The sequence below is a fragment of the Prosopis cineraria genome, unplaced genomic scaffold (genome assembly GCF_029017545.1).
Source record: "Prosopis cineraria cultivar Desert tree isolate PC_DT_omini unplaced genomic scaffold, ASM2901754v1 PC11, whole genome shotgun sequence".
In the NCBI taxonomy this organism is placed as follows: Eukaryota; Viridiplantae; Streptophyta; class Magnoliopsida; order Fabales; family Fabaceae; genus Prosopis; species Prosopis cineraria.
Genome location: NW_026555342.1, coordinates 14,374,490 through 14,400,129, shown reverse-complemented (window position 1 = coordinate 14,400,129; position 25,640 = coordinate 14,374,490). Strand labels below are relative to the sequence as shown.

Sequence of the window (25,640 nt, the reverse complement as noted above, 5' to 3'; positions counted from 1 at the left end):
ATCTAATCAAATCAGTATAAGCTTATATTATTAAATAAAATCACCAATGAATCATTAAATATTTATAACAATAAAGAAAAACTAGCAAGACAATAAAAACACAGAATAACATAATTTTAAGTTATTGAGATTGAAGAAAACGATTCTTGACTAACTATGACTGGTTTTTCAACAATTTTACCGATTTTTACCAGTTTACTGTTTCTCAATTGTACACCTGTAACCAAACCATACTATAGGCCGATTCCTTGTTGAACTGGTCCGTTATGACAACAATGATTTATATCATTTTGTACCCTATATATAATTGCCTACTTATGAGTTATTTTAAACTAGGATTGCATAATTAATATTATCTTCATGTATATTTCATTAGGAAATTTAATTTCTTCTATAAAAATCATTTGAGACTGCATATAGATTAAAACCATGTAGGTTTATCCAAGTGTTATACAGTCTAAGTGATGCCTGTGACTTAGAAAAAGTAGGACTCGATAAAAATATATAATGTTATGTTGTTAATTGTTGTTGATTAGGTCAAGCTCAAAAAATGAAAGGATTATTTATAACTTGTAAACAATCTAACTTTTCCTAAATTTTATACTTTTATATTGAATGAATATTGATAATAGAGATGGCTGTGGATAATGATTATTCATTTATGTGCAAATATAAATAAAAATGACATAAATCTCAATAATAAATACTTCCTCCAATTTTAAATACTTCCTCCGTTAAAAAATATAAGGTATTTTTTGAAGAGTTGAATGTTAAAAAATATAAAGCATTTTTAGTCTTTCGAGATGTAATTAATGTTTTTTTTAAGTGCCGCTATTGATAAATGACTTTATATTTATTGTAGAGTATTTAGTAGGGACAAATATAAAAAAAATAAAGTTAATTTGAAAGTAAGTAACTACTTCATTAATAGGTAAGATTCGATTAAGAATGTTTTATATTTTTTAGCAGAGAGAATATAAGATATTAATGACTTGTGAAGAATGACGGATATAGAACCTTCTTTTTGTATAAAAAAAATAAGTTTCTTGTTTTTTCTCCACTTTTTAAAATTTTTAATATTAATTTTTATAAAAGAATATTAAATTTAAATGATGTGATTTTTGAGTGTGTATTTTATCTTTACAACATGAAAGAGCATTGAGGAGTTGAAAATGAGTTGATGATATGTGCCAACGACGTTATATTACATGTGAGCTGTGCGCCCGGTCGGTTAGCTTGGCGGTCTGATTGGGGCAATGGCTGCGAACGCAAGAGAAGCCCGAAGAAAGAAAATCATGGAGCGCGGATCCGACCGCTTAGCTCTTATAACGGGTCGGATCCAAGATGTTCAGCCTCCTCCTGCTTCTTCAGCTTTTTCCCACTCCCAACCATCCGATGCTTATGCGGATTCTTCTCCTGCTCCGTTGATTATAAACGATCAAACTATTCCATCCGCAATTTCCCATCCTAACTCCGGTGGTACATTTCTTCTTTCTTGGGGTTTCTTTTTTCAAAAAAATACTTTCTTTACTGTGTCATTTATGATTAGATTCGCAATGTATTGACGTATTCTGTATAATTGGGGCGTGTAATTATCTCTTTCTTTAATTCGACATGCGCTGGTATCTGAACTCTGATGTGGCAGTAAATATATAATTATAGCTTGTTAAGTAGTCTTCTATCCGCTTGCGTAAGTATGGCTGGATTTTAATTTGCTCGTGAGTCGCTTGAATTTGAGTGATAGTTCAACTTTGATTTTGTTGTTCCCCTTTTTTCGGATTGGTCAGGATGATAGAAAGGATTGCAATTGATGAATTCTCCTCGTGTGAGTGGATTTTCACTAAATATGGTTTTTAATGGACAATGACAGCTGATCATCCTGATTTTATTTATTTATTTACTCAAGTTTGTTCAAATTGTTCATGGACTAAGGTGCAACAGGTTATGTTATCAGTGATCTTATAATTTCAATGTGGATATTTTACTCATGCTATGGAATCGTGAACTAAGACCAAGAGTCAGGACTGGTAATCAATATATCATAGAAAGATAAATTGCATAGAATTGTGTGGCTCGCCACTTCCTGCTGCAATGCCCATGGGGCTCAGATCAAGATCTAGGCTTGGACTCCTTGAAGTAGAGATCTCATTTTAAAACATGATGGAAGGTGTCAATTTGGGGTCTCTTCTCAATTATTGGAGTCATACATGCAGCCTAGGAATACGCTGTGTGGCAAGGAAGTGAATTTGGGGTAAGCCTTGAGAGGGGAAAGCTTGTTAAAAATCCTTAAGGTTGGGACCATATCCATACACAATCTCCTAGAACTCTGCTTTAGAGGCACAGGACCAGGATAATGTTGTTCGTTTTGCGTTGCCTAAGAAAATGTATGTTGCAAAATGGGGCCTTCACCATTCATAACGGCCCCTTGACAATACTATGAAACCTAGCGGACCTAAATATGGTATCTCTTCTGGAAAGAAAGCAACTATTTGATGTCATTTTAGAGACTGATGGTGTAGCTTAGAATTAAATACTCCAGTAGCTTTTCTTTACTTCATAAATGCTGTGCTCCATCATTAATGAAGGACTGCAAAATGAACTCTTTATAGCAAACCTGGTCAATGAGTGGAATAAACTCAGGTAGTAATTTACAGATCTTTAAATTATTGAGGAGTTAGTGAAGTTATATTGTAACTTTGCCTGGCGGGGCAATGTGACATTAAATGACAATAGGAAATGTGCTCATATAGTTTATCAGGTAGGTTCTTTGGTTTATTATCTTCTAACCAATTGACAGCTCATTAGATATCTCGTTAGATCTGAACTTGGGATAGTCAGTGGCATGACCTAGCAAAATCATCATTGTAACTGTCAGTTAAAGCTTTATTTATCCCTCTGCTGTGAACTGGAAATGTATGACTTCTTTCTTTTACTGATCAGTTTTCTTTATGTGCAGTTTCTCCTCAAGATGAGGCAGAGGTGTCTGGTCCAGTTTTATTAAAACCTGATCCTGTTACTGATCCTGATCACTCAAATCCTTGCAAAAGCAGCAACCAGGCACCTCCATTGCGTGAATTGGAGCATAATCAAATTTCACATGTGCCTACTTCTGAAGTTGAACAAGTGCAATCACCTCCAGGTTCAACTGTTGTTTCTTCAGAAGTTGATCAAGTACAACCACCTCCAGGTTCAACTGTTGTTTCTTCAGAAGTTTATCGACTACAACCACCTCCAGATCCATCCAGTTTTATTCTAGGAGCTGAGCAACAGTCATCAGTTCAGTCTCGGGACCCTAAACTTTTCACCCCCAGAGAAATAAGTTCTGCCATCACTGCATCAAAGATTACCCGCCTTTGTTGTTCTGTTGTTGTAGCCCTGCTAGTAGTTTTCTCTTACCTAGGATTTCCCTTGCTGGATAACAAATATGTGAAGAGTATACTAAGCTTTAGGCCGCTCTACTTGGTTTTAGTGACAAATGTAACTGTTGTAGTTGCACAACTTCTTTCCGGCAAACAAAGAGGTTCTGAAAGTGCTGCGGGAACGCAAAATAGAACTTCTTCTGACGCAGATCACTGGACTGAACATCTTGGCAGGGCATTGGAAGCAGCTTTGGTCATGCGGAATGTGATGGATGCTATGTTCATGGATTGTGCTTCTTATGCAATCACTGTCATATGCGGCCTCTCCCTTGTGCAGTTGTTTCGCCAGTAATTTTTTTTTTTTAATCACTCTGCCCCTAGATCTGTTTCCTTTCCCCGCTGTTTGCCTTATCTTGTTATTTCTGTAATTTTTGGATTGGCCTTCACTGAACATGACTGACGTTTAGTTCACCTATAGTCTGGGTTTGGATCTCCATTAAGGCTTTGTTCATTGATTTGTTTTCCTGTACTACATAGGCCTTTGGCGAATAGAAGAGACATTTGAGTATTATTGGCACTTAAATTTAATAAGTACAATGCATAGAATATTATGGACTTGGATCTACAATGAAGAAAAAGCATGTTCTATGATGTTGCAGTTCTATCTATCATGTAATGAGTTGCGAAATTTGTCATTATGAAATGAATTTGTGGTTGTAGAATAGGTATGCGGTTATCACTTACCAGGCTGATATGGTGGTGCCGGCAAGACTAAGTAAAGCTTTTTCACTTGGATCAATTTTGAATTATGGACAGAGTATTAATCAAAATGTAACGTAGTTAATTATATTAGCCGAGTTTGGAACGTAAATGAAAAATAAACTACAGAAACCATTATCGATGTAAAATATTTAAAGATATTTTGTTTGCAATCAGTATGCGAATGGAATATGGTGTTGATTGGCATGGACGAACAATTATTTAAAACTATAAAGCTTACAATCCTCTCAAACTCCATTGCAAATTTTTCAAATTATATGAAATTACAGAGACTTGAGAAATTGATTTGACCACATATTTTGAGCACTTGATCGGATCCCATCCTCTTTTTGTTAATTTGCCTCCAAATCTATCCCAACTCAATGAAATTTGGATTTTTCAGTTGAAATTATCGTTGATGAAGTTGATCAACTGAACATCATTAACTCACTTGTTTTTAGTATAATACCTGACTTCTTTTTTCTTTTCTTTTTTCTTTTTTTTTTGGGTGAATTCAGCAGGGTCGCGTTTGAGAAAAGTACAGCAAGAAAATCCGAATTTGGCAATCAGTGCCTCCTAGATTTGTTTCCCAAACAATGGATTAGTATTAGACAATTCAACAACAACGATAATGATGATACAAGAATGACCACAATGAAGAAGCCGAGGAATTTCTCCAGACATTTACCCCTTGAATTGAATTAGATCTCCGCTTGAGTTGCTTCTATTTTTGTTCCATTTGTGATTTTGGACTTTGAATAATCAGCAACAAGAATGATCGATCACAAAGCAGATTGGAACTGCTTCATTGCAAGCCCCTTGATCTCAAAGGATCTTTTTCTACTGTTGTATCATCCTTGTAAGTGCCCATTTGTTTTTCAGTTTCAGGTGCGGTCTTGCAAAACCTACAATTTTTTACTTCTCACAAATGTTGCCTGAAAAATCTCCCGAAAGCACATTTGAAGTTTGAAAAGTGCTATCCAAACAGAGCCTAAGTGTATATATTTATCTGCATCAACTACAATCCAGAAAAGAAAAAAAACAAGAAGAATCTTGTCAGAGCTCAATCATCAGATTAGGGACTTGCACATATCAGAATTTATACCAGCGTGTAAAGAACTAGCGAATATAACACATCCAAATGAGAAAAATACTTGGCTCCCTTTGAAAGACTAACTTCAAAATGTGTTTCTTTCCCAAAGAACAGAAACTGTTCTCTTACATTTTTAAGGTTGGAATTAGCCTTTAAATGGGGAAGGCGATATGCAGTTTTCCATCTATACGTTTGACTTGGATTAACCATACATTTATATATAACTACCAGATGGAATTTCATCTTTCTCTTTCAAAGCAAGTCTAACACCTCCAATACCAGTAAACTATCTAACCATAAGGAGCATGTAGAAGATTCGGTACTTCTTGCACAACAAATCACCAGTTTTACGTCAAATATGCTATTTACAAGCTATAAATCCTCTAGCTCTACACAAGTTCAATATCTATAGTTTTATGTCATAAGATCCTCTCACCCTGTGAGTGTCCACATTGTAGCCATGAGATTTCATTAACATTTGAAAATTCATGCTTGACCAAAAACAAACAAAACGGTGAGTTAAAGGATATGAGGATATATTTCAATCATTTCTCTACAATCATACGAACCATTAAATTAAGGTAGAGATATGCGTTGGTTTTCTCTTTGTATGTGCCTACATCTTCAGCTGCCGTTCGATGAAATTGACAATCTCTATAGTGCCAGTGGACACTCATCGAATGAGAGAATTTGGGATACTCAACTGAATCCGGATCCGCCAAAAGACAGGTTAGTACTTTCAGTTTTACCAACTAATATTAGCTTTAAGCATTGTGTAATGTATATACTTGAATTATAGTCACAACTCACAATTCTTGTTGTTGTTGTTATCAACCTCAAAACAAATAACACAGTTCATCCGATCTCATAATAGCAACCCCAAAATTTTCCTATCAGGGCAATTTCAAGCTTCATTCCCAATCATCACACACTAACACAAGTGGCGCTCTTATAATGTACTTCATTTTCAGCCATGGTTTCTAAATATAGCACATTACCTTTTGTTTGAAGTCATCTTGACACTGGCTTCTGCAACAAGGCAGTCAAGTAGACCTCTCCGTTCTTCAAACCGGCGATGTCTGTCTTGTTCGCCGTCGCCCACTTCACTCTCTTGTACCCCAATTTTCCGATCAGAGGTCCATACACAGTCTCAAGATCCACCCCTCTGCTGAAAAACTGATCCACCCACAAGTACCCACCACTCCTCAACACTCTATCAACATCATACAGTAGAAACTCCATCATCGTCGCCGGAATCCACCGGTTCACGGCACGCCCGCACCGGACCACATCCACCACCCCGTCGAACACCGGCAGCCGCTGCTGCAATGGCACGTGCAGCGGTACCAATCCCCTCAGCGCCACCGCCTCATTGTACGGCGCAGCCACGTTCATGGTCGTCGTCACAACCGTCACGTTATGCATCTTCATCCTCGCAGCAAAAGTCCCTGTTCCTCCTCCAATGTCGAGTCCTAATCGAATCACAGACTTAGCGGCTCTCGCAATCTGTAATAACTGAGGTATTGGGAGGTCAAGTTCAGACTTGTAGCTCATAAATTTGGTTATTTCACGAGACGCATCGAAACCCAGATTCGGATTCAGTCGATTTAAACAATCGAAGCTCTTACAGGAGTACTTGTCCCATATAACATTAGAACTCGGAAGAGAAGAAAACGGGTCACGGGGAAGGGAAGAAGAAGCGGGTTTTTGTGGGGTCAGTGAGAAGCATCTCCGGCGAGGAAGTGGGTGGCAGCCACGGAGAATGAGAGCCTCGGCGAGGTCAGAATCAGAAGGACAGAGCGAGAACGGAGTGTAGTTCATGTACTTGTGAAGAAGCTCAGGGTAGTCATGGCAAGAGGAAGCAATAGGAGAGAGACGAGAGTAAAGCAAGAGATCTGAAGGAATGGTGTGTTTAGTAGCAGCAGAGGTAGGAGAAGTGCTAGTGTCGGCAGCAGCTTGCTGGAGGCGCGTGAGTCGGTTGATGGTGGCGCGTATCGAGTGTAGTTGGCGGAGGAGGTGGTCGGGGATGGATTGGGGAGGAGGGTTGGCGGGAAATATGACGGTGGAAGAGAGGTGGTAGAGAGAGATAATGTTGGAAGCAACCATGGCCACGAGAAGTACAAGGTTGAGGCTCATACTGAAACTGAAAGCCATTGTGGTCTCTGTAACTGCAAATTCTCAAGGCTTAGTAGTGGAGTTTTTATGATCGTTACTTAGTGAAAGCAACAAACTCTGTAAGTTGTATTATTAATTAAAGTCAGAAAAGGAATTGAATGATTTCGTGAAGATGCAGTGTGGGTGGACGATCATGGAAGAGAATCAGAAGAGGAAAGCGGGGAAAGGTGGGGCCTTTAAACTCAGATGTCGGCTACACTCCCCCCTAAGAAACTTAACTTCAAGAAGGTGTGCTCCTTGGGTGATCCATTTCGGATTTTAATTTATAATTAATGTTCGAGCTTTTATCCTTCTCTAATTTATTAGTTATTTTTCTAGGAATTAATTTTTATTAAATATTTTATAATATAATTAGACACATTTTCCCAGATGACAAAATCAACTTCATTAATAACTACCATTGTCCAGTACTTCTTTAATTATATTTATAAATCACTTTTAATATATTTTATTAATATTAAAAAAAATTTAAAATTTATTAACTTTATTTTAAAATTTAATCAATTTTTAACTTTATCTTTATTAAATATGGAGACTTCAATAGTATATTTTCTCTCTCCAACATTCAATGGACTATAAGAGAAAAAATTTATGATAAAAATTTAATGACGTAACTTATAAATATAATGAAAATTTTTCTTTTACCCTCCATTAATTGTTGGAGAGAAAAAATATATTACTGAAGTATGTATATTTAATAGAGAGAAATTTAAAAACTTATTAAATTTTAATATAGAGTTAATGAGTTTTAAAGTTTTTCTTGATACTGATAAAACATGTTGAAAGTGACTTATAAATAGGATCGTAAGAGTATAAGCTTCTTGCCAAGTTATAGAACACTAGGACAAAATTTAATAAATACACTTTATAATTTTATTTTTAAAATAAAAATATATACTTTTAAAAATTATTTATTTAATATTCTATTTATAAAAAAATATATGAAACAAGTAATATTAAAAAAATATTATCAATGAAATGTTATTTTTATTTAAAATATTTTATATTTAAGATGCTGAATCTTTTTCAAAATATTTTATAATTTAAAATAAAAGTACTACTGCAAATCTCATACTCCCTTCGGTTAACCGAATCTCACATTTCAATAAAATAGTTACTTACTTTCAAATTAACTCTATCTTTTTATATTTATTCCTATTAAATACCCTACAATAAATATAAATTTATTATTAATAGGGACACTTTAAAAAAAATAATGATTACACTTCAAAAAACTAAAAACACTTTATACTTTTAAATGTCCAACTCTTCAAAAAATATCTTATATTTTTTAACGGAATGAGTATTAATTATACAATTCACACAACCTGTTTTATGTATTTACAATGATGAATTTGCTAAATGGATTAATAGTAGCCTATGTCTTGCCAGTTTTAAACATATTTTTTAATACTAATACAATGAGTAAACCCTGTTAATAATAGAGGTTATCATCTTCCACGAGTATTGAGAGTATAGAATTGACCACTCTTATGAGTACTAAGAGCATATAACCAACTTTTCCTAACTAAGTTACTGTATACATAAAAATTGAAAATTCAAACTTTCAATTACTCTTTTAAATAATAAGAATCCTCACCACTCTTGTTGGTTAAACATTTATTTGAAACAACCATGTTCACAAGTCAAAATCAATACTAATCACCTTGACTTACGTTTTGTTTTACATCAATCTAATGATTTAATTTTGAAGTTAACAGGAACACATTTTAACCCTTAAGATTAAAACTTTGAATGCCTCCAGCTTTCGTTGGCCAAATAAAAAAAAAAAAAAAAAGAATGCCTTCAGCATTTCATCAAGTTGATTTTCACACTTCACATTTAGACAAAGATGGGCCCGGAATGCTATTGAAGGCACGCCCAGAACGGTGGCCCTTTATTAAATGGTCAAAACTTGACCTTCTGTTCATATTACGAGCTTTTCAATAGGACAACAGGTTTAAACTTCAAAACTCACCTACAGCGTCACGAAACAAAATATAAAATTCAACAGAAAAGGACAGGCTGACATCAGTATAGTGTATTTTCTTTTCCTTCTGCAACAGCACAGTGAAAGGGAAAAAAAAATTCTCCCAAGAAAATAATACCTTAAGAAGAATTATAGCGAATGAGATGAACTTCGGAGAACAATTTTCTAGTTCCGCAATGGATTAAAACAAATTTAAAATGAGTATCAACAAAGAGATTCCAGATCTGGAAACTTTGGAGAATGAATAGCCATTGCATTTCTCTTCACACAATCCTCTCCAACTCCCTAGCATAACTGAGTGTCTGGTTGATGAGTTGCAGTGATGGTATTTCTTTGCAAGGCGCTGATTCTTTGGCTTTATGGAAATGCACAGCGCCGTTAAGGACCTCCCACTCAGGATGCTCCTGCAATCAAGGAAAAAAAAAAAACTTTAAAACACAGAATGAAATCAAAATGTACAATGATGAGATGGAGATCTTCCTATTTTTGTTGCATATGTGTTAAAGAAAGGTTAAATTATTTACTTAAGCTAAAAAGATTGGTCAAATTTCAATTTAAGGGGGAAAAAAAGAATTTACCCCTAACCTCGCCCTTCCTCATAAGAAAAGAATAAGAAAAGAAGACATGCACTCCCACACACGAACACAAACATGTCAATGGCTAGCTGTCCTAATAATAGCACCTCTCCCTCACTTGGAAGAGGTTCTGGATTTTTTCAATTCAATCCTTGCAGTAAAAGTGTATTTTTTTTTTTATTTTAATCAAGTCCCAATCACTACACCTCCGTCCAGATGCACACTATAGCGATAAGAATGACCATATGTTATGTTTTCTTCGCATTCTGAACATGCATATCATAAACAAAGAATGTTAAGATGGAGAAGATACAATAATACTCACCTCTTTCATATATTCAAAGAGTTCTTGGTCAGATGAAAATAACAACATTTGGCGAGCATTATTTATCGAAAGATAGTCATACGCCTTCTCACTGCATCCTGCTATTTCATCTCTGAAAGTTGCAAAACAAATACCTTGTTAGAAAATCATTATAGATAAGTTTATCTGGCATGTCATAAGACGGAGCCAATACAAAGAATACCATTTAGAGAGTGTAAGAAAGTTAATAATGTGCCCAATGCCTGGAATGACAATCCTGAATTCCCAACCCAAGACTAAAAAGCCATGGTCTCATGGCTTATATCATTGTGGTTTCTTTCTCTCAATCAATAGTTCATTAAAATTAGTTAGCTAAGCCCCAGTTTTGAATAAAATAAATCTAGCTAGTGTGCCTGTTTCTTCCTGTTCACCATGTTAGTTTCATCAACTAGGCTATCAGCAGAAATTGAAAATTCTATTACCTGACTGTCTTAGCCAAAAGATCCATGAAGTAAACATATGTGTCATGTGGCACTGTCTGTCGGGCACTCAGGACCCGATTGTAAGCACCTTCCATAAAGGATTGCTCCAACTCCACAGCATGCTTAATGCAAGGATTTTCAAGAGCAGTGGATGAAAGCAATTCCAACTCTGTATGAAATTCAGCAATCCTATTCTGCACTAGTAGTCTCAACAAGTTGAGACCTAATATGGGGTGCTCCTGGGGGGATGGAGGAATACGGTTGCTGCACCACAAAAACATTGACTCTTGAGAATATACTGAGAGGTAGAAAAGAAAGAAGAGATGCATAAGAAAAGCAGATACATGGGGGGATCACATGTAATGAGGACTAGGTCAATGACAACAATTAATGCATAAACATAAACAAGGGAGTTGTCCTAGACATATTGTAAATAACTGAAAGATTACTGCACACAGACATGCACCTCAGAACTGATACTACTTTTCTTATCTGTTTCTTGACATGCGAAGTTTATGAAAACTAGTGATCAAACAACGCCCTTGATATGTGTAGCACTATCACAGTGGCAACAAAAATGCATACATGGTGGAAAAAGGCAAGAAACTAGTTACCGTGCATCTGTATAGTATGGTTTTAACTGGAAGAAATCCCTCTCAAAGGCATCTTGATCCTCCATTTTCACACTAAGGACAACAGCATGCTCATATATATCCCCTGCAAGTTTCAAATACTAATGAGAAATAGAACAATGCCAGATCAATATAATTCTAGCAGGTACATACTTATAAGATTCAGAGTCACCAGCAAAATAAAAAACAAAAAAAAAAAACAAACATTTGTAACATAGTCTCTTATCCTCCTTTAATATCTCAATTAATTTATATTTTCCCCTGAAACGAAGTTAATGATCTCTCAGGTACTTTTACCATGACAAACTATGACAATATTCATAGAAAGACTGTCTTCCTAAACCATGGTAGAAACTAGAAAGAATACACTGAGACACTGATGAAGTCATGGCGACATCCAAAAAGTTCAACATTTTATCAAGAAAGCTGGCGGCCATGCAATTATATGGTAAAAATTTACAATATCAACCCATACTTATCCAACTCACCCACAAAGTTAATATCAATTCATATTATAGTTGAATAGAGAATGCACGTCTATTTGTAAAAATAGTAGCCTTAGAAAAGTTTACAGGTAAAAATTAGAATAGGAGAAAAACCAGATTGGAGTCAAGAAAGTCTACTTGCTATTGTTAATTCATGGCCGGCATTAGGTGTTTCTTCAAACAAAGGTGGAAGGCTTCTGAACTCTGTTAGTGACACCTGAAAGTAAACGAGTTTAAGTCATTATCTACACGGATGAGAAAAAAATCCAATTGGAGTGCTTTGGAAATCAAATGAGAAACCCGAGACCTTGCAAACAACTATCTTACACATATACACAAAAACATCACCTAATCCCATAAGCTATTGCTTCCAGCTTTGTGCATTGATCACATATACAAATTAATTTCCAAGTAAAGCCGCCCTTTGAATTTGTTCCTATACCAAAAAGTTTACCACCCAATACCCAACTTCCTGTTGGGTCCTCAAGCCCTCGGCACACCAAAAGGTTTGCCAACACATACTTGGGGAAGGTCCAATTGCCATTCACCTAGCAGGATGGATTGTTCTAGATGCATTGTCCTAGAATAACCACATATACTAAGTAACCACTTCCGCGGCCTCAAAATTTGAAAATCTTTGGTTTCATAACACAATTAGCCCATGTATAAGCAACCTAGACAAACCGACACACGGTGGTGCAAAATTAAACCTGCGTATATTCCAACCAAGATTGAAGTTAAACTGTTCTCCACCACTGCATCAAACAAATGGTGTTTCCACTAAATCATCCGATGTCAAATTTGTCTTCGCTTCATCTCTTCTTTTTAATACCAACCAACTAAATAGATTTTCAAAAACCCAGGGCGGCCATAAAAGTTTACGAGAATTGACTTCTACAATTTTCACAGAAATTTCACAAAATTTTCTATCCCAAGGCACAATAGGTGACAAGAATTGAACTACTAAACTAGGGTTTACAGCTTACTTACCTTCAACTGGGAGAGGAGATTACTGCAGGTGTCAAAGTCATTCCTCACAAACGCAGCTTTAAAGCGCTCAAAGTGCTGAGAGACCTCTGTTAGCTTCGGATCCATGTATCACTGCTTTCACCGTTGGAAGTGCAGAAGGCTGATTACTTCGAACTACACGGAGAGATCGAAATTACGACGATGATCAAAATGATGCTTTTCTTGAGGCGGCGGTTTTCGAGAGTTCTCACAGGGCCAAAACAACAACAATGAGAATTTGGATCTGGGCCTACGAGTGGGCCTAACCTGGGCTTAAAAATTAAAGTTTTTTTATCCAAAAAAAAAAGATGTTTTTAAGTTAAATGCCAATAATACATGTAGACTAATTTCTCAAAAAGAAAATGACCAAAAGGTTTGGCTCTCCCAATTTTATTTTATACACAACATATGCTATAAATTACAGGAAAACTTTGCCTTAACAATTCAAATGAAATATCAAATATATATATATTCGCATGACTAACCCCCCCTTTTTTTTTGCCATTCATGAGCAACTTCAAAATTTGCAAAAAGTACTGCTCATTTTGCAAGTTTTTTGGGTTGATTTTGCAATATTTTTTTTTTAGGTTTTGACATTGTAATTTTTAAATATCTTTCACATTTTGAAACTTATACTTCTTTAAAAAATGTACGAAATGGTGCTTATTTTGGAAATCTTCTAGTTGATTTTGCAACTTCTCTTACTCAATTTTTAAGGATTTTTCATTCGGTCCTTCATACAAATAGATCTCTCATTTAGTTTAAAATTTTTTTTCAAAATTAAATTACCATTCATTTAATTTGATCATCCTCTTGGGTTAAACAAATCTCAAATTAAAAATTAATTACCCACAAGTCCTTTTTTACTAACAATTACCCTCAAATCCTATGTAAATATTAACATTTGAGATGTAAATGAAATAAAAAAAATAATTAATTTTACTAATAGAGGTTATGTCTAACAAAAGAAATTGGTCTATGACAGTGTGACAAGAAAATTCAAATTTCAACTAAAATAGATACTCATATTTAATAGCTGGCTTGGTGCCAAACAAAATTATAAAACACATCTGCAAACAATAAAAAATTAATTAATTCTCTTCTTTGTGCAATGTGTTTTAAATTTTTTATTTTTTTATAAAATTAAATTTTTAATTTTTAAATGCAAGACTGGTCTTGGGCTTTTTGGTCTTTTAACATTATCCCAAAAATAAAAAAAAGTAAAACCTAATCTCCACCCTCCTGCCTTGATGCCTTCGGCCGTCTCTGCTGAGTCCTGACCTGAGTGTCGTCTCTTCCATTCTTGGCAACCTTCGCATTCCCTCTCCGGTCTCTCAATCTCACACTTGGTCTCTTCCTAATCTATCACACTCCCACGTCTCTCATCGCTTCTGTTGTTGATTACTTCTCTCAACTTCTTTTTGTTATTGTCAACAATTTTGGACTTTACATAGCACCAACCTGCTGATTTAGTTGAAATATAATTTTTAATAATGACACTATCTGGATTGAGTGGTTGCCCCTCAAGATGTCTCCAGCTTCCTTCTCGCTTGGGGTCACCGCATCTCCAAATTGCAGCTTTTTCTGGGTTTGGGAAGCCCAAGCAAGACCTGCACTTTCTCCAAGTAGAACAGTATGCCCTAAAATTATAACCTGTTGGATTTTAACTCTATATTATGGTTTTGCATGGTTGAAATGATAAATGGCATTTCTCTGTAACTTGTCACAGGATCAATTTGGTGGCTTCTAGACTTAAACGTGCTGCCCGGAAAATGCAAGTGGTCAAGAGTGCCATGGATGCTTCTTATGGTGATATGACAAATGAATCTCCTGGTAACTTTTGTTTCTTCGTGGTCCTTTAGTTTTACATATCATTACCCTGAAGATGCCGTTGCAGGCTTGACATGTTGTGAAACTGTTATTCAAGTTAGGCGGACTTATTTCTCTGGAAGAAATATATTTTAGGAATAAACGAGACTGGCGTGAGAATTTTTTTTGACCTTGGTAAATGTCTTGCTCTTGTTTGACTGTAACACTAGGAGCTTTCTAGTGCTTCTGTTCTTTGTTTAGTTGAGTTGAGCAAACTCGTCCATGTCAAAATCTTTGAACGACATCCCTGAGCTTTAGAAGTCTCTGAAAGTACACTAGGCACTGAAATTGAAGTATACGTGCTATTGAAGCAGCTAGGTGAGGTGGCTGTCTTGTTAAATGGAGGAAATTGCTTAAAATTTGGGCATTTTTGCAGAATTGGTGATAAATGGTACCATACAGAATGACATTGCAGGAGTCTTTTCCCTGTTATATCCCCTCTCGATGAAAATATCTATATTCATATGTCATATTAGGATTTTTTATTCATTGATATTAGCTACTTAAATTTTCTTTACATGATAATTAAAATCCTGCGTGTGTCATGCATGCATGTGGGCGTCTTTGCAAACACCTATGTATATACACACACTTCAACGCTAGCATACTTATATGTGTGTATAACTACAATTATGATTTTTTTTTTTTAGTTTAATATCTGCTCATTGGCTGCTAATTCAGCTGTCTTTCCAAGAATAAATGTGAGGGACCCATACAAGCGACTTGGAATTAGCAGGGAAGCTTCTGAAGATGAAATTCAAGGAGCAAGGAACTTCTTAATTCAAAAATATGCAGGACACAAGCCAAGTGTGGATGCAATTGAATCAGCCCATGACAAAATTATCATGCAAAAGTTCTATGAGCGGAGGAACCCGAAAATTGACTTGAAGAAGAAAATGAGGGAAGTGAATCAATCTCGGGTTGTTCAATCTGTGAGAAGCAGATTTCAGACTCCATCTACAAAGTTCATCGTAAAAACATCTGTCACATTCTTGTTGCTCGGAGCTCTTACTGTTCTTTTTCCAACTGAGGAAGGGCCAACTCTTCAGGTGTTAATATCTCTGATAGCTACAATGTATTTTATATACGATCGGCTGAAGAGCAGGATTCGAACCTTACTCTATGGGTATGTAAAGGATAACGTGTTGCTTTTCTCTAAATTACTATGAATATGCAAGCTGTGGTGTATTCTTAGTTAAACCATGGTTCTGCAATTTTTAATGCATATCTATTATCCGTATGTTGAGATAAATAATTGCAGTATGATACTTGTATTGCTGCCATACGTATTAGGATTTAACTATAAACTTTTTTGCTTTGTGCAGGGCTGGCTCATTTGTTTTTTCCTGGCTATTAGGAACTTTCTTGATGGTGTCAGTAATTCCTCCTATTCCTATAATTAAGGGACCAAGAACTTTTGAGGTGATGTCATCATTGATAACATATGTTTTGTTATGGGTTTCATCCACCTATCTTAAGTAGTGCTGCCTTGTTGATTATAATGGAATTTGATGTGTAGGAAGTGGAGTTTTTGTATTGTTGTGTTTGGTGTAATAGAATCAGGCTTCCAAAGGAATTCCTATCCCATTAAATTGGCCGTAACCTGGTTCCTTCAAAAAGCTTCCACGAAAATGAACAGGGCATGAGAGTTTCTAAGTGCTGGGCTAGTTTTCACTGTGCATGTGCCCAATTTTATTGTGGGTTGGCCTTGTTCCGATGTCAAACTGTACCTAAGCACTATCGCTTAAGCACAATTTGATGAGTGACTCAGGCCCTTTGAACAGGTTGAATTTCAAAGTTTTGGAGATGAAAATGTTTTGTTAATTTGTTTTGATGCGTACGGATGTTGAAGCTTCACTCTCCAACTTCCACATTAAACTTCCCTTCATAGTCTGTTATTTTTCATCTTCTCTAAGCTTTCATAATTATTCTCCCGTCACAAAAGATAATATTGGAGAAATTTTGTCTCAAAATATAAAATAATTTAAGAAAAATAAAATTTGATTTATGATATTTTTTCAATATTACCTTTTAAGTAGAGAAAGAATTGAAAGATGTTATAACATAATGATTAAATAAGTAAGAGGAGGTTTATAGTTTTGTTTTTAAAAAATAAGTTTATGAAGTGTTATTATTGTGTTTTATTAGTGTATAGTTTTATATAAATCACTTATAATTTAGGACCCAAGGAGAACAAAACAAGAATGCCATTCTTGATAGGTTTAATGTATGGTTGGTTTATATTGAAATTCATCAAAATCGTGTTTCTGATGGATTTATTTACACCAAAACCGTGGGTTTTGCATATTAAACAAGCATGCGTGGTTCCGAACTAATAATCGGAGAGAATTATGTTCGATTTGTTCATTGATTAGTGCCAAAAAGGAAAATTTAAAAAAAACAGAAAATACTAAATAGACATCTTTAACACTATAAAGTAGGCCTCTAGTATTGGGAAAATCACCTTGTTTAAAATACAAGATATTTTTTTTAATAGAAATTAGTTTCAACATATATAGAGCAGCAGTTTTTGTAAAGTTATATGTTTCAATATAGAAGACATTTCATGGAATTTTAAGACTAAGTAATAATTTTTTGAAATAACCTTACAAGGATGTCAAAATTATTTGTCTTACACCTAACGAATAATTAATTATTGGAAGTATTAAAGAAGAAAAAAGTTGTAAAAAATATTAAAATTTTAACTACGTAATTGTTTTCTCTTGATAAATATATGTCAGGTAAGATTATTTTATATTTAAACAAAAGGTAGTGGTATTATTCTTTCAGTGCTTACGGGTATTATTTTATTAGTGATAATCCTGTTCAAAGTACAGTTAGGTATTTAATCTGAATATTTTAATTCACTACATTATGAAAGAATAATTCATTCCACTAGATTTAACATCCTTTGATGGGGAGGTAATAGTGTTAATTATTAAATTTCATGCACCTAAAACGCCAATCGTGATGCTTTGAAAGGTTATACACCAATTACGGACATAATTATAAAAAACAGTTTTATCAATCAGTTTGGATTTAGCAAAAGAGATTAATCATTGAGTTAAGGTCATTTTTGTTTTTTGAATTATACATAAAATATTACAAATATTTTTAAACTCAATTATGAGTCAATTATATCCATCAACTTTAAAAACTCTCTCCGTCATCACTCTGCATTTTTCTCATTATTAATGGACCTTACATTATATTTTTTGATATATTTGTCATTATAAAATATTTGAATTGAAAAAAAATGACCCTTAACCTGATAAAAAATATTAAAAAATAATGAAACTTATTGATGACTAACATACATTTAGTGTTTTTAATGTTAAGGTGATAATAAAAGGAATTTTTAAAATTGAGAGACATAATCAATACATAATTGAGTATATGAGTGTTTTATATATAATTAAGGAATAAAAATGACTTTTAAACCTTAATTATTTATAATATGATGAATTAAAATTTGAAGCATTGCTAGAAGATGTAACTTACTCGTTTACTCGTTTACTGTCTGATTATACTTTAAATGTAGTTATCTCTGGTAAAAAAATATCTATAAAATTTTTTTAAAAAAATTCTCGTAGGAGGGTGTCAATGAACACCGTCAAACCCGTCCGGTGAAGTTTTCCTCGTATCCTTTCCAAGTAATGTGGGACCCGTTATTCTGGAGTTGGGTACTTTTTCACAACAACAAAGTAGGATAGGACCTCGGAATTGGTACATCTTTCGTTTATGAAGAATACAATGAGCGCTGCATTAATTATCAATTATTTAAAAAAGGGACTAGAGAGCATAATCTAACCGATTGGACCGCCAGCTAGTTATTATTTTCATTTGGTTTATTTTAACTTTTGAACCGAATGGGGCCGCTCTGAACCAATGGTTAGATCTGGAATTTTTTTTTTTAAAAAAAAGCAAATCAAGACAGTTTTGTGAAAACTGATTGCTTCAATTTGTTCATATTGTTCCAATTTTAACCTTAAAAAAATCTCTCACTTTTCACGTAGCATGAGAAGGTAAAAATGAATTTAATTTGTGCATTCTTTTCCAATTTTAACCATATATCAGAATAATATTTTCATTTTCATTTTTTTTGGGACGCCTTTTTTTGATAAATCATTTTCATTTTTTTATATGTCTTAATCTAAATAAATATTTAGGCTAAAAAAATCTAAACTAGTAAAGGAATATCTGTTGTGAGTGTTGGTAATGAATTATTCGATGTTATGTTGTATCATGAAGCTTATTAATTTAAATTTAACTTGAAATGTTTAGCTTTATTTTCAAGTTATATAGGAATATTATATTTATTTTTTTATATTTGTATTATTATATATATAATATTTTTTAATTTAATTATTATATTATTGCTTCAATTATGAATTCAATTGGTTGGAATATATGAGTTATGAACCACTAACATTTTTGGTTCAACATCCAATTCAATTACGAAAACATTGTGGATTATGCTAATTTATACTATTTATGGTTATGACGAGATCGGACAAAATCTGGGTCAATATTTGGGAAAAGATTCTATGCATCATCCCTTTTTGGCTTACCATTGTGAGATTAGATGTTCTCAAAATGCCAATAACAAAGCTGGAAGCCTTAGGACTAAAGACTTCCTTGGCAAAGAATATTTATGCTTGTTTAATTTGTTGCTCTATTTGAAAAACCAAATGCAAAACCTGTAAGTGATCAAAACAACTGGAGAGTCATCCAAACATACATACATACATACAAATGATATGAGTGAGACTATGGAGCCATTTGCTTGTTGGAAATAATAAGAATGAAATGAATCAAAGTAAAAATGATCTAAATTACCCCCTCTTGATAATAAATATGATAAAATTCAATATCACATAACACATATGTAAAAATTATCACACTTTTTATAAGCTTCATAAACCATTTCCTATCTCATGAATTAAACTACACTTTCCTCTCATGATTATGGGTAAAGTTAACCAATCTTCCCTCCACATTTTAATCACTTTAATTTTATATTTATATTTTTTAATTCAATTCATTACCAACTTTCATAGCAATCAAACAGGCCCTGTATATATTAATAGATTTGTTAGTCAAGAAGGTAAAGTTACTCATGGCAGGTTACGCGTGTGGGAGGTAGTAATAATTGGATCAAACACGTTTGTTGAACCTTCCACCATGCTAGTATGTTGGATACAAGGATGTAAACAAGTTAGAGAATCGATGTGTAAAAACCCTACTAAAAAACCTTGACTTAGATTAAGGACCATATATAATTGAGGAAACTATCCTTTAATTTCCATTCAAAATAACGGACCTTATGAGAAGAGATTAAACTGCTAAATACAATCATATCTTCATATAAATAAATTCCTGTTAAATACAATCATTTATCTTAGTGTTAAAATTTTTTAATATTTGTTAATATAATTTTTCCTTACATAAACTTGACATATACCCGCAATTTAAGAGATAAATGTTACAATGAAAGTTTACAAAAAAAAAAAATTAAAGTACACTAGATTTCAGAAATTTATCAAGTCGATATATACCTTGATTTAAAACGTATTTACCAAGTTATTAAAAATTTACTCACTAACAAACATCTCACATTTTAAACTCATGTTTTTGTGATATATACACCAACTTTTTACTAATGAGACAAATCTTTATTAACTATAAAGTATTTACACTAAGGGGATAACTCTGCATTTTGTGAGTTAAATGATATTTTGTATTTAGGAAGGAAAAAACTAAAACGAAATTCTTAGTTAAAAGAAAATTGTACGTGCATTTTTATCTTTTACAAGTGAATGTATGTATATATATATATTTTTTGGCCAAATGCATGTGTGTGTGTATAAATCTTAATAAATTATATTATTTATGATTAATTAACAGTGCGACTCATTAATTAGTGTGTGAACAATGCATGCGACACAAGGGTTTTAATAACTCAACCTATATAATTAAATTCAGGCCGTCCAAAATTAAATCTTCATATGCCTATAGCGAAGGCCAAATAGTGTCAATGTGCTACAAAATAAGTTCAATGGACATTTGGCTGTATTGATCACACGGTATGCCAGTATATTTGCACAGAGCTAAAAGGTTTCCTCCATTGTATTAGTTAGTGCATTCTAAGATCTTTTCATTGACGTTTAGCGCCATGCCAATGCTTGCTTCCCCATAGACTCGCTTTCCTGGCTCTGTTTTTCTGATCCTTGCTCTGCTAAAAACCATTTGAACAGACCCAAATTGCGAAGTTTCCTTCTTTTTTCACGTTGAATTCTGTATCACACCATAATAGCCGTAATGGAAAATGAGTCTCTGCTCGCGTATATCAGTCCCAGAAGGCGGCATCCACCTTCGCATCTCGCTCCACTGGCGGAGAACGACGAGGTGGTCCTGCCTCTGAACCCATCGGAGATTAAGGACCGACTTATCTTTGGCCCTTCGACTCCTAGAGATTCCGCTTCCTTAATTGAAGCGTTCACCCTCTCGCTTAATTCCCCGAGACAACATTCTTCTTCTGCACATGACCTTTTGGCTGGTTTAGTCGATTCGCAATTTCACCTGCCTCGACAATCATTGTCCAGACCTGCTTTTCATCGCTGTAAAACGGCACCGGCTATGGTTGTGGTCGGCGAATTCAACCACGATCCTACTGAACCTAAACCCCAATGCAGTTCGAATTCAATTGTTTCCCAAGCGGTTATTCTTCTTGTTATTTATTTATCGTTGGGGGTGCTTATTTATTCTCTCAATCATCATAATTTTACTGGAATTCAGACTAGTCCTGTGGTGGATGCATTGTATTATTGTGTAGTGACAATGTGCACAATAGGGTACGGTGATATTACTCCCACGAATACAGCGACGAAGGTTTTCTCTATCCTGTTTGTGTTGGTGGGTTTTGGGTTTATTGACATCTTGTTGAGTGCGATGGTGACTCATGTTCTTGATTTGCAAGAGAGTCACTTGCTGAGGACAATACTGAAGAGTAGGAGTGAGAATGACAGGAGATCATATATAATTGATGTCAAGAAAGGGAGAATGCGGATTAGGATGAAGGTGGGCTTGGCAATGTTGGTTGTTCTGCTTTGCATTGGAGTTGGTGTCTGTGTAATGCATTATGTGGAGATGCTTGGTTGGATGGATTCTTTCTATCTTTCTGTGATGTCAGTTACAACGGTAGGCTATGGTGACAAGGCATTCCAGTCTCTTTCTGGTCGTTTCTTCGCTGCAATTTGGTTGCTTGTATCGACTCTTGCAGTTGCTCGGGCTTTTCTTTATTTAGCTGAGGCAAGAGTGGACAAGAGGAATAGAAGAATGGCAAAGTGGATTCTTGGTCAGGATTTGACTGTTTCTGAGTTTCTTGCTGCAGACTTAGACCATAATGGCTCTGTGAGGTAGGCACTCTGCATATTCATCTCCTAAATATTGAATCATTGTTAGTATCAGTATGCTTTTCATATGACAATTTTTATCTTTTATGAGTGAGATGTCACTTGTTAAATGTGAAGAATCTATTGTCAAAATATTTGAGTTATAATAACTTTGAAGCATGGGAACAGATATGCTGCATGGACTCCAGAAGGTCTTTAGACTGAGAAGGATTTCATCAAATATCGGTAACTAGTGTCTAACGATTTTGCGGAGGCAGTTAATATGATCAATAGAAACAATGCGATTGATCATGTAATGCTTAACGTTATCAACGATATTATATGTTTACTTGTTAGGGATTTGAATATTATTTTTGACCATATGTTCAAGGAAGCTAATGAATACGCTAATTGACTTGTCAGTTCTACTTATGATCTTAATGTGTGTCTGTGTTCTTTTTCAATTGACACCCCTTAGATTGTAGGAGGTTAGTTGATTTGGATATACAAAGATTATGGACTTTCTGTTTTTTTCTCTTCGGTATGATTTTTTTACAGACTACTATCCCAAAGAAAAAAATTTTAACGGAAAAAGAACATCTGCATACTAAAAAACACAGAAGTTTCTGCTTTTATGCATTTTCCTTTACTCATTTTTTTTGGGCTCTGTTCTTGTATATTTGGTACACCTGCTAAAAATATTGTCTTGCGTATATATGTTGCCATATTCGTGATTTTAATTATGCTTACTTGATACAATCTCGTCTATTATTATGCTTTCTATAGTTAACAGCGTAGGAAAAATTATACTAAGCATTTCATATAAATGGATGCAAAAATGGACATAGTAGAATTTCTATTCCTCATATCATAATGAAATGGATTGATTTAAGTGATAATGGATTGATTTAAGCGAACTTTATATGCACTGCCTCTTGAGATCAATGCTTTACAGTCACACTGCATCTCTCTTGGACAGAGTATCCCATTATATTGCTTTATTTCTGATCATGCTTTTGAGGAATTCGGTTTTTAAACCTTTCAAGAAAAAAAAAGGGACAAAATGGCTTTTGATTCGCGGTTGAGAGAAGAATTAAGAGACTAGAGAGTAGTGAGATTGAAATTTTTGACAGGAAAATGCAGGGTGAATTTCTTCATGCTCTGTTTTCTTTTGTTACCAGAGTTTGTGCTTGGAGATTCTCATTCTATCATCATATATCATTTACACACCTAATAACCAATGTTCACAACGGGTTTCTATATTAAAAAAGCAGATGTGAACTAATTTACATTACGTGTAAACCTTGGTTTACTTTAGTTGGCTCTAGCTTTGTGCTCAATCATTAAGAAAATTTACATCTTAAAGCACAAAAGTATGAAAGGGATGCACCTTTTTCATTTCTGATTGTATGGAACATTCACAAAGAGCTTCACACCATCATTGGCTTTTTACAATCGAAAAGCTGATCAACTTTATTTGAATTTCTTGTCTAGCAGCTTTATTTGATCATTAAGGTCACCTATCCTTGAACAGAAATCCTAAAAGCTTGCATCTTTTTCATTCATTAGCATATAAACAAGTAATCAACGTTGGTTTAATCTTATTATTACTCAACATTCTTGTGCTTAATCCGTTTTTGTTGTTTATTATGAAATCACATCGTGGTATACATGCAACTCATTCACAAAAAGGCAAGTTTGTTAACTAGATTGTCTAGCGTTTACAGATTCTTTCCTTTGTCATAAATATTTGGAATCACATATTCAATATTTCCAGATACATTTTGTGTATCTTTCCTTGAATCTTATATCTGTAAGTATCACACCATTGGACATATTCAGTGGTTCAAGCTTTGAACTTTGCTTGTTTGTTTTGATTCAATGTCATGACTCACATCCTCTGATTTTTCTTATTATCATGATTTTGGACCTGCAGTAAATCAGAATTTGTTGTATACAAGCTCAAGGAGATGGAAAAAGTATCAGAGAAAGACATCATGCTGATCAGCGATCAGTTTGACCGGCTAGATTTCAGGAAATTAGGGAAAATAACTCTTACTGATCTCATAGGGAATCATCATTGACAATATAAGAATCTGAGTATGGTTATCTATAGTGCCAGAAATTTCTGTCTTTTACCAGCATGGATCAATTGAAGAGGAGGAGCATCAGGTAGTCTAGTTTCATGCTGTTGTTTATTCCCTAACGCTTGATCATGATCATTGAGACAAGGCACATATGTTGAAGGTGAATAATGCTGCAAAAGAAACCATATTTATGACATGTTTTGTTGCCTGTTTTTTGATTTGGCAACATTTGTTTAGAGCAGGATATAGTACTGATCTTACTGGAGTTCAGAGTGGAAAATAAAAACATGACAAGAGTATGATTCTTACATTTCATCAGTGTCGTACAATAATTAGATGATTTTTTAAAAAAGAAATAAAAATTTTGTGCTCACAAAGTTCATTGGAGAATAAATTAATAGAAAAAACATGGAGAAGAGACAAGATTTTATATTTGCATCCTTTCCATGCTGTCACTCAATAAATCTTTTCATGTCCAACCACATCGATCTATTTAATTATTTATTTGGTTTAATGGTGTAAGATTATTAATTATCATATTAAAATAAATATATTATTCATATTCATTATTATCACTTAAATATTTTTGAAAATAAGATCATAATTCTTCTTTAAGGTGGTCATTTAAATTAATAATATGACATTGTTAAACCAAATGAATAATTAAATGGACAGATAAGATTCAATATGGAAGGGGGTATTAATGGAAGATATGGAGAAAGTCCAAATTGGATGAAGACATCATTCCTCTAAATTGTGTTTGGTTCTACGGTGATGGGCTTCTTTTCTTGGCTAAAATAGCACAATTAAACATCACAAGATTTGCGATGGGCTTGGATTAATTCTTCGGAACATCAATCCCATATAAGCCTAAATAATGTGTATGAAATATTTTAAGATAAAGATCTATGGCTTTCTTGAAACTCTTTTTATTCATACAAAAAACATGCCCTTAAATTTTACTGATAACATTTTCTGGGCAAGTGATGGTTTAATTATGCAAATCTTAGTAACAAATTATAATTGCCGTTGAAAGGGTTTTACACCCATATAGTATGACCCAACTCGATAATGAGTCAGAACCCAATATGACTTTCAGAACCTGTTGGTATATATTACTAAAAAAAAAAATTACAATTACAATAATAATGAAGTTTATTATTTATTGAAGCTTTGGCCACCCGATCAGTAACTAGATTCGCTTCTCTCCGGGAACCCAAAAGAATATGTAAAGCCCTTAATTAATTATACAGGTAACCTAACTGGGTGTAAATGCACATATATGAATAGAGACAATAATAGTGGGCTATTGAGTGATTGGTAAAAGTGGAGAGCTTGACAAGTTTGACAAATTTTGTGGTCCTGTGACTTTCTTAAACCTGACTGATCAACGTAACTTTTGAACCTTTTGACTTTATCTAATTCTTC

General features: G+C 34.1%; 5 protein-coding genes across 5 annotated transcripts; 3 read left to right on the top strand and 2 right to left on the bottom strand.

Annotated features, from left to right (window-relative positions):
• Positions 1–1,207: 1,207 nt before the first annotated feature.
• On the top strand, positions 1,208–3,927 carry LOC129286581 (uncharacterized). Its single transcript, XM_054922526.1, has 2 exons — positions 1,208–1,479; positions 2,957–3,927. Exons 1-2 carry the CDS (start codon positions 1,257–1,259, stop codon positions 3,709–3,711), a joined length of 978 nt encoding a protein of 325 aa, XP_054778501.1. The 5' UTR covers positions 1,208–1,256; the 3' UTR covers positions 3,712–3,927.
• Positions 3,928–4,667: 740 nt separating this feature from the next.
• Positions 4,668–7,583, bottom strand: LOC129285333 (probable methyltransferase At1g29790). Its single transcript, XM_054920968.1, has 2 exons — positions 6,210–7,583; positions 4,668–5,136 (listed from the first exon to the last, which is right to left on the bottom strand). Exon 1 carries the CDS (start codon positions 7,363–7,365, stop codon positions 6,223–6,225), a length of 1,143 nt encoding a protein of 380 aa, XP_054776943.1. The 5' UTR covers positions 7,366–7,583; the 3' UTR covers positions 4,668–5,136; positions 6,210–6,222.
• Positions 7,584–9,372: 1,789 nt separating this feature from the next.
• On the bottom strand, positions 9,373–13,059 carry LOC129285158 (26S proteasome non-ATPase regulatory subunit 8 homolog A). The gene is made up of 6 exons (XM_054920729.1): positions 12,845–13,059; positions 11,993–12,071; positions 11,352–11,454; positions 10,738–11,001; positions 10,277–10,388; positions 9,373–9,780 (listed from the first exon to the last, which is right to left on the bottom strand). Exons 1-6 carry the CDS (start codon positions 12,947–12,949, stop codon positions 9,640–9,642), a joined length of 804 nt encoding a protein of 267 aa, XP_054776704.1. The 5' UTR covers positions 12,950–13,059; the 3' UTR covers positions 9,373–9,639.
• A 1,046-nt stretch (positions 13,060–14,105) lies between these two features.
• Positions 14,106–16,387, top strand: LOC129286709 (protein CHAPERONE-LIKE PROTEIN OF POR1, chloroplastic). Its single transcript, XM_054922711.1, has 4 exons — positions 14,106–14,495; positions 14,592–14,695; positions 15,413–15,857; positions 16,057–16,387. Exons 1-4 carry the CDS (start codon positions 14,356–14,358, stop codon positions 16,211–16,213), a joined length of 846 nt encoding a protein of 281 aa, XP_054778686.1. The 5' UTR covers positions 14,106–14,355; the 3' UTR covers positions 16,214–16,387.
• A 4,500-nt stretch (positions 16,388–20,887) lies between these two features.
• LOC129287189 (two-pore potassium channel 3-like) lies at positions 20,888–24,502 on the top strand. Its single transcript, XM_054923378.1, has 2 exons — positions 20,888–22,149; positions 24,062–24,502. The coding sequence occupies exons 1-2, from the start codon at positions 21,053–21,055 to the stop codon at positions 24,207–24,209; spliced, it is 1,245 nt and encodes a 414-aa protein (XP_054779353.1). The 5' UTR covers positions 20,888–21,052; the 3' UTR covers positions 24,210–24,502.
• Positions 24,503–25,640: the final 1,138 nt, after the last annotated feature.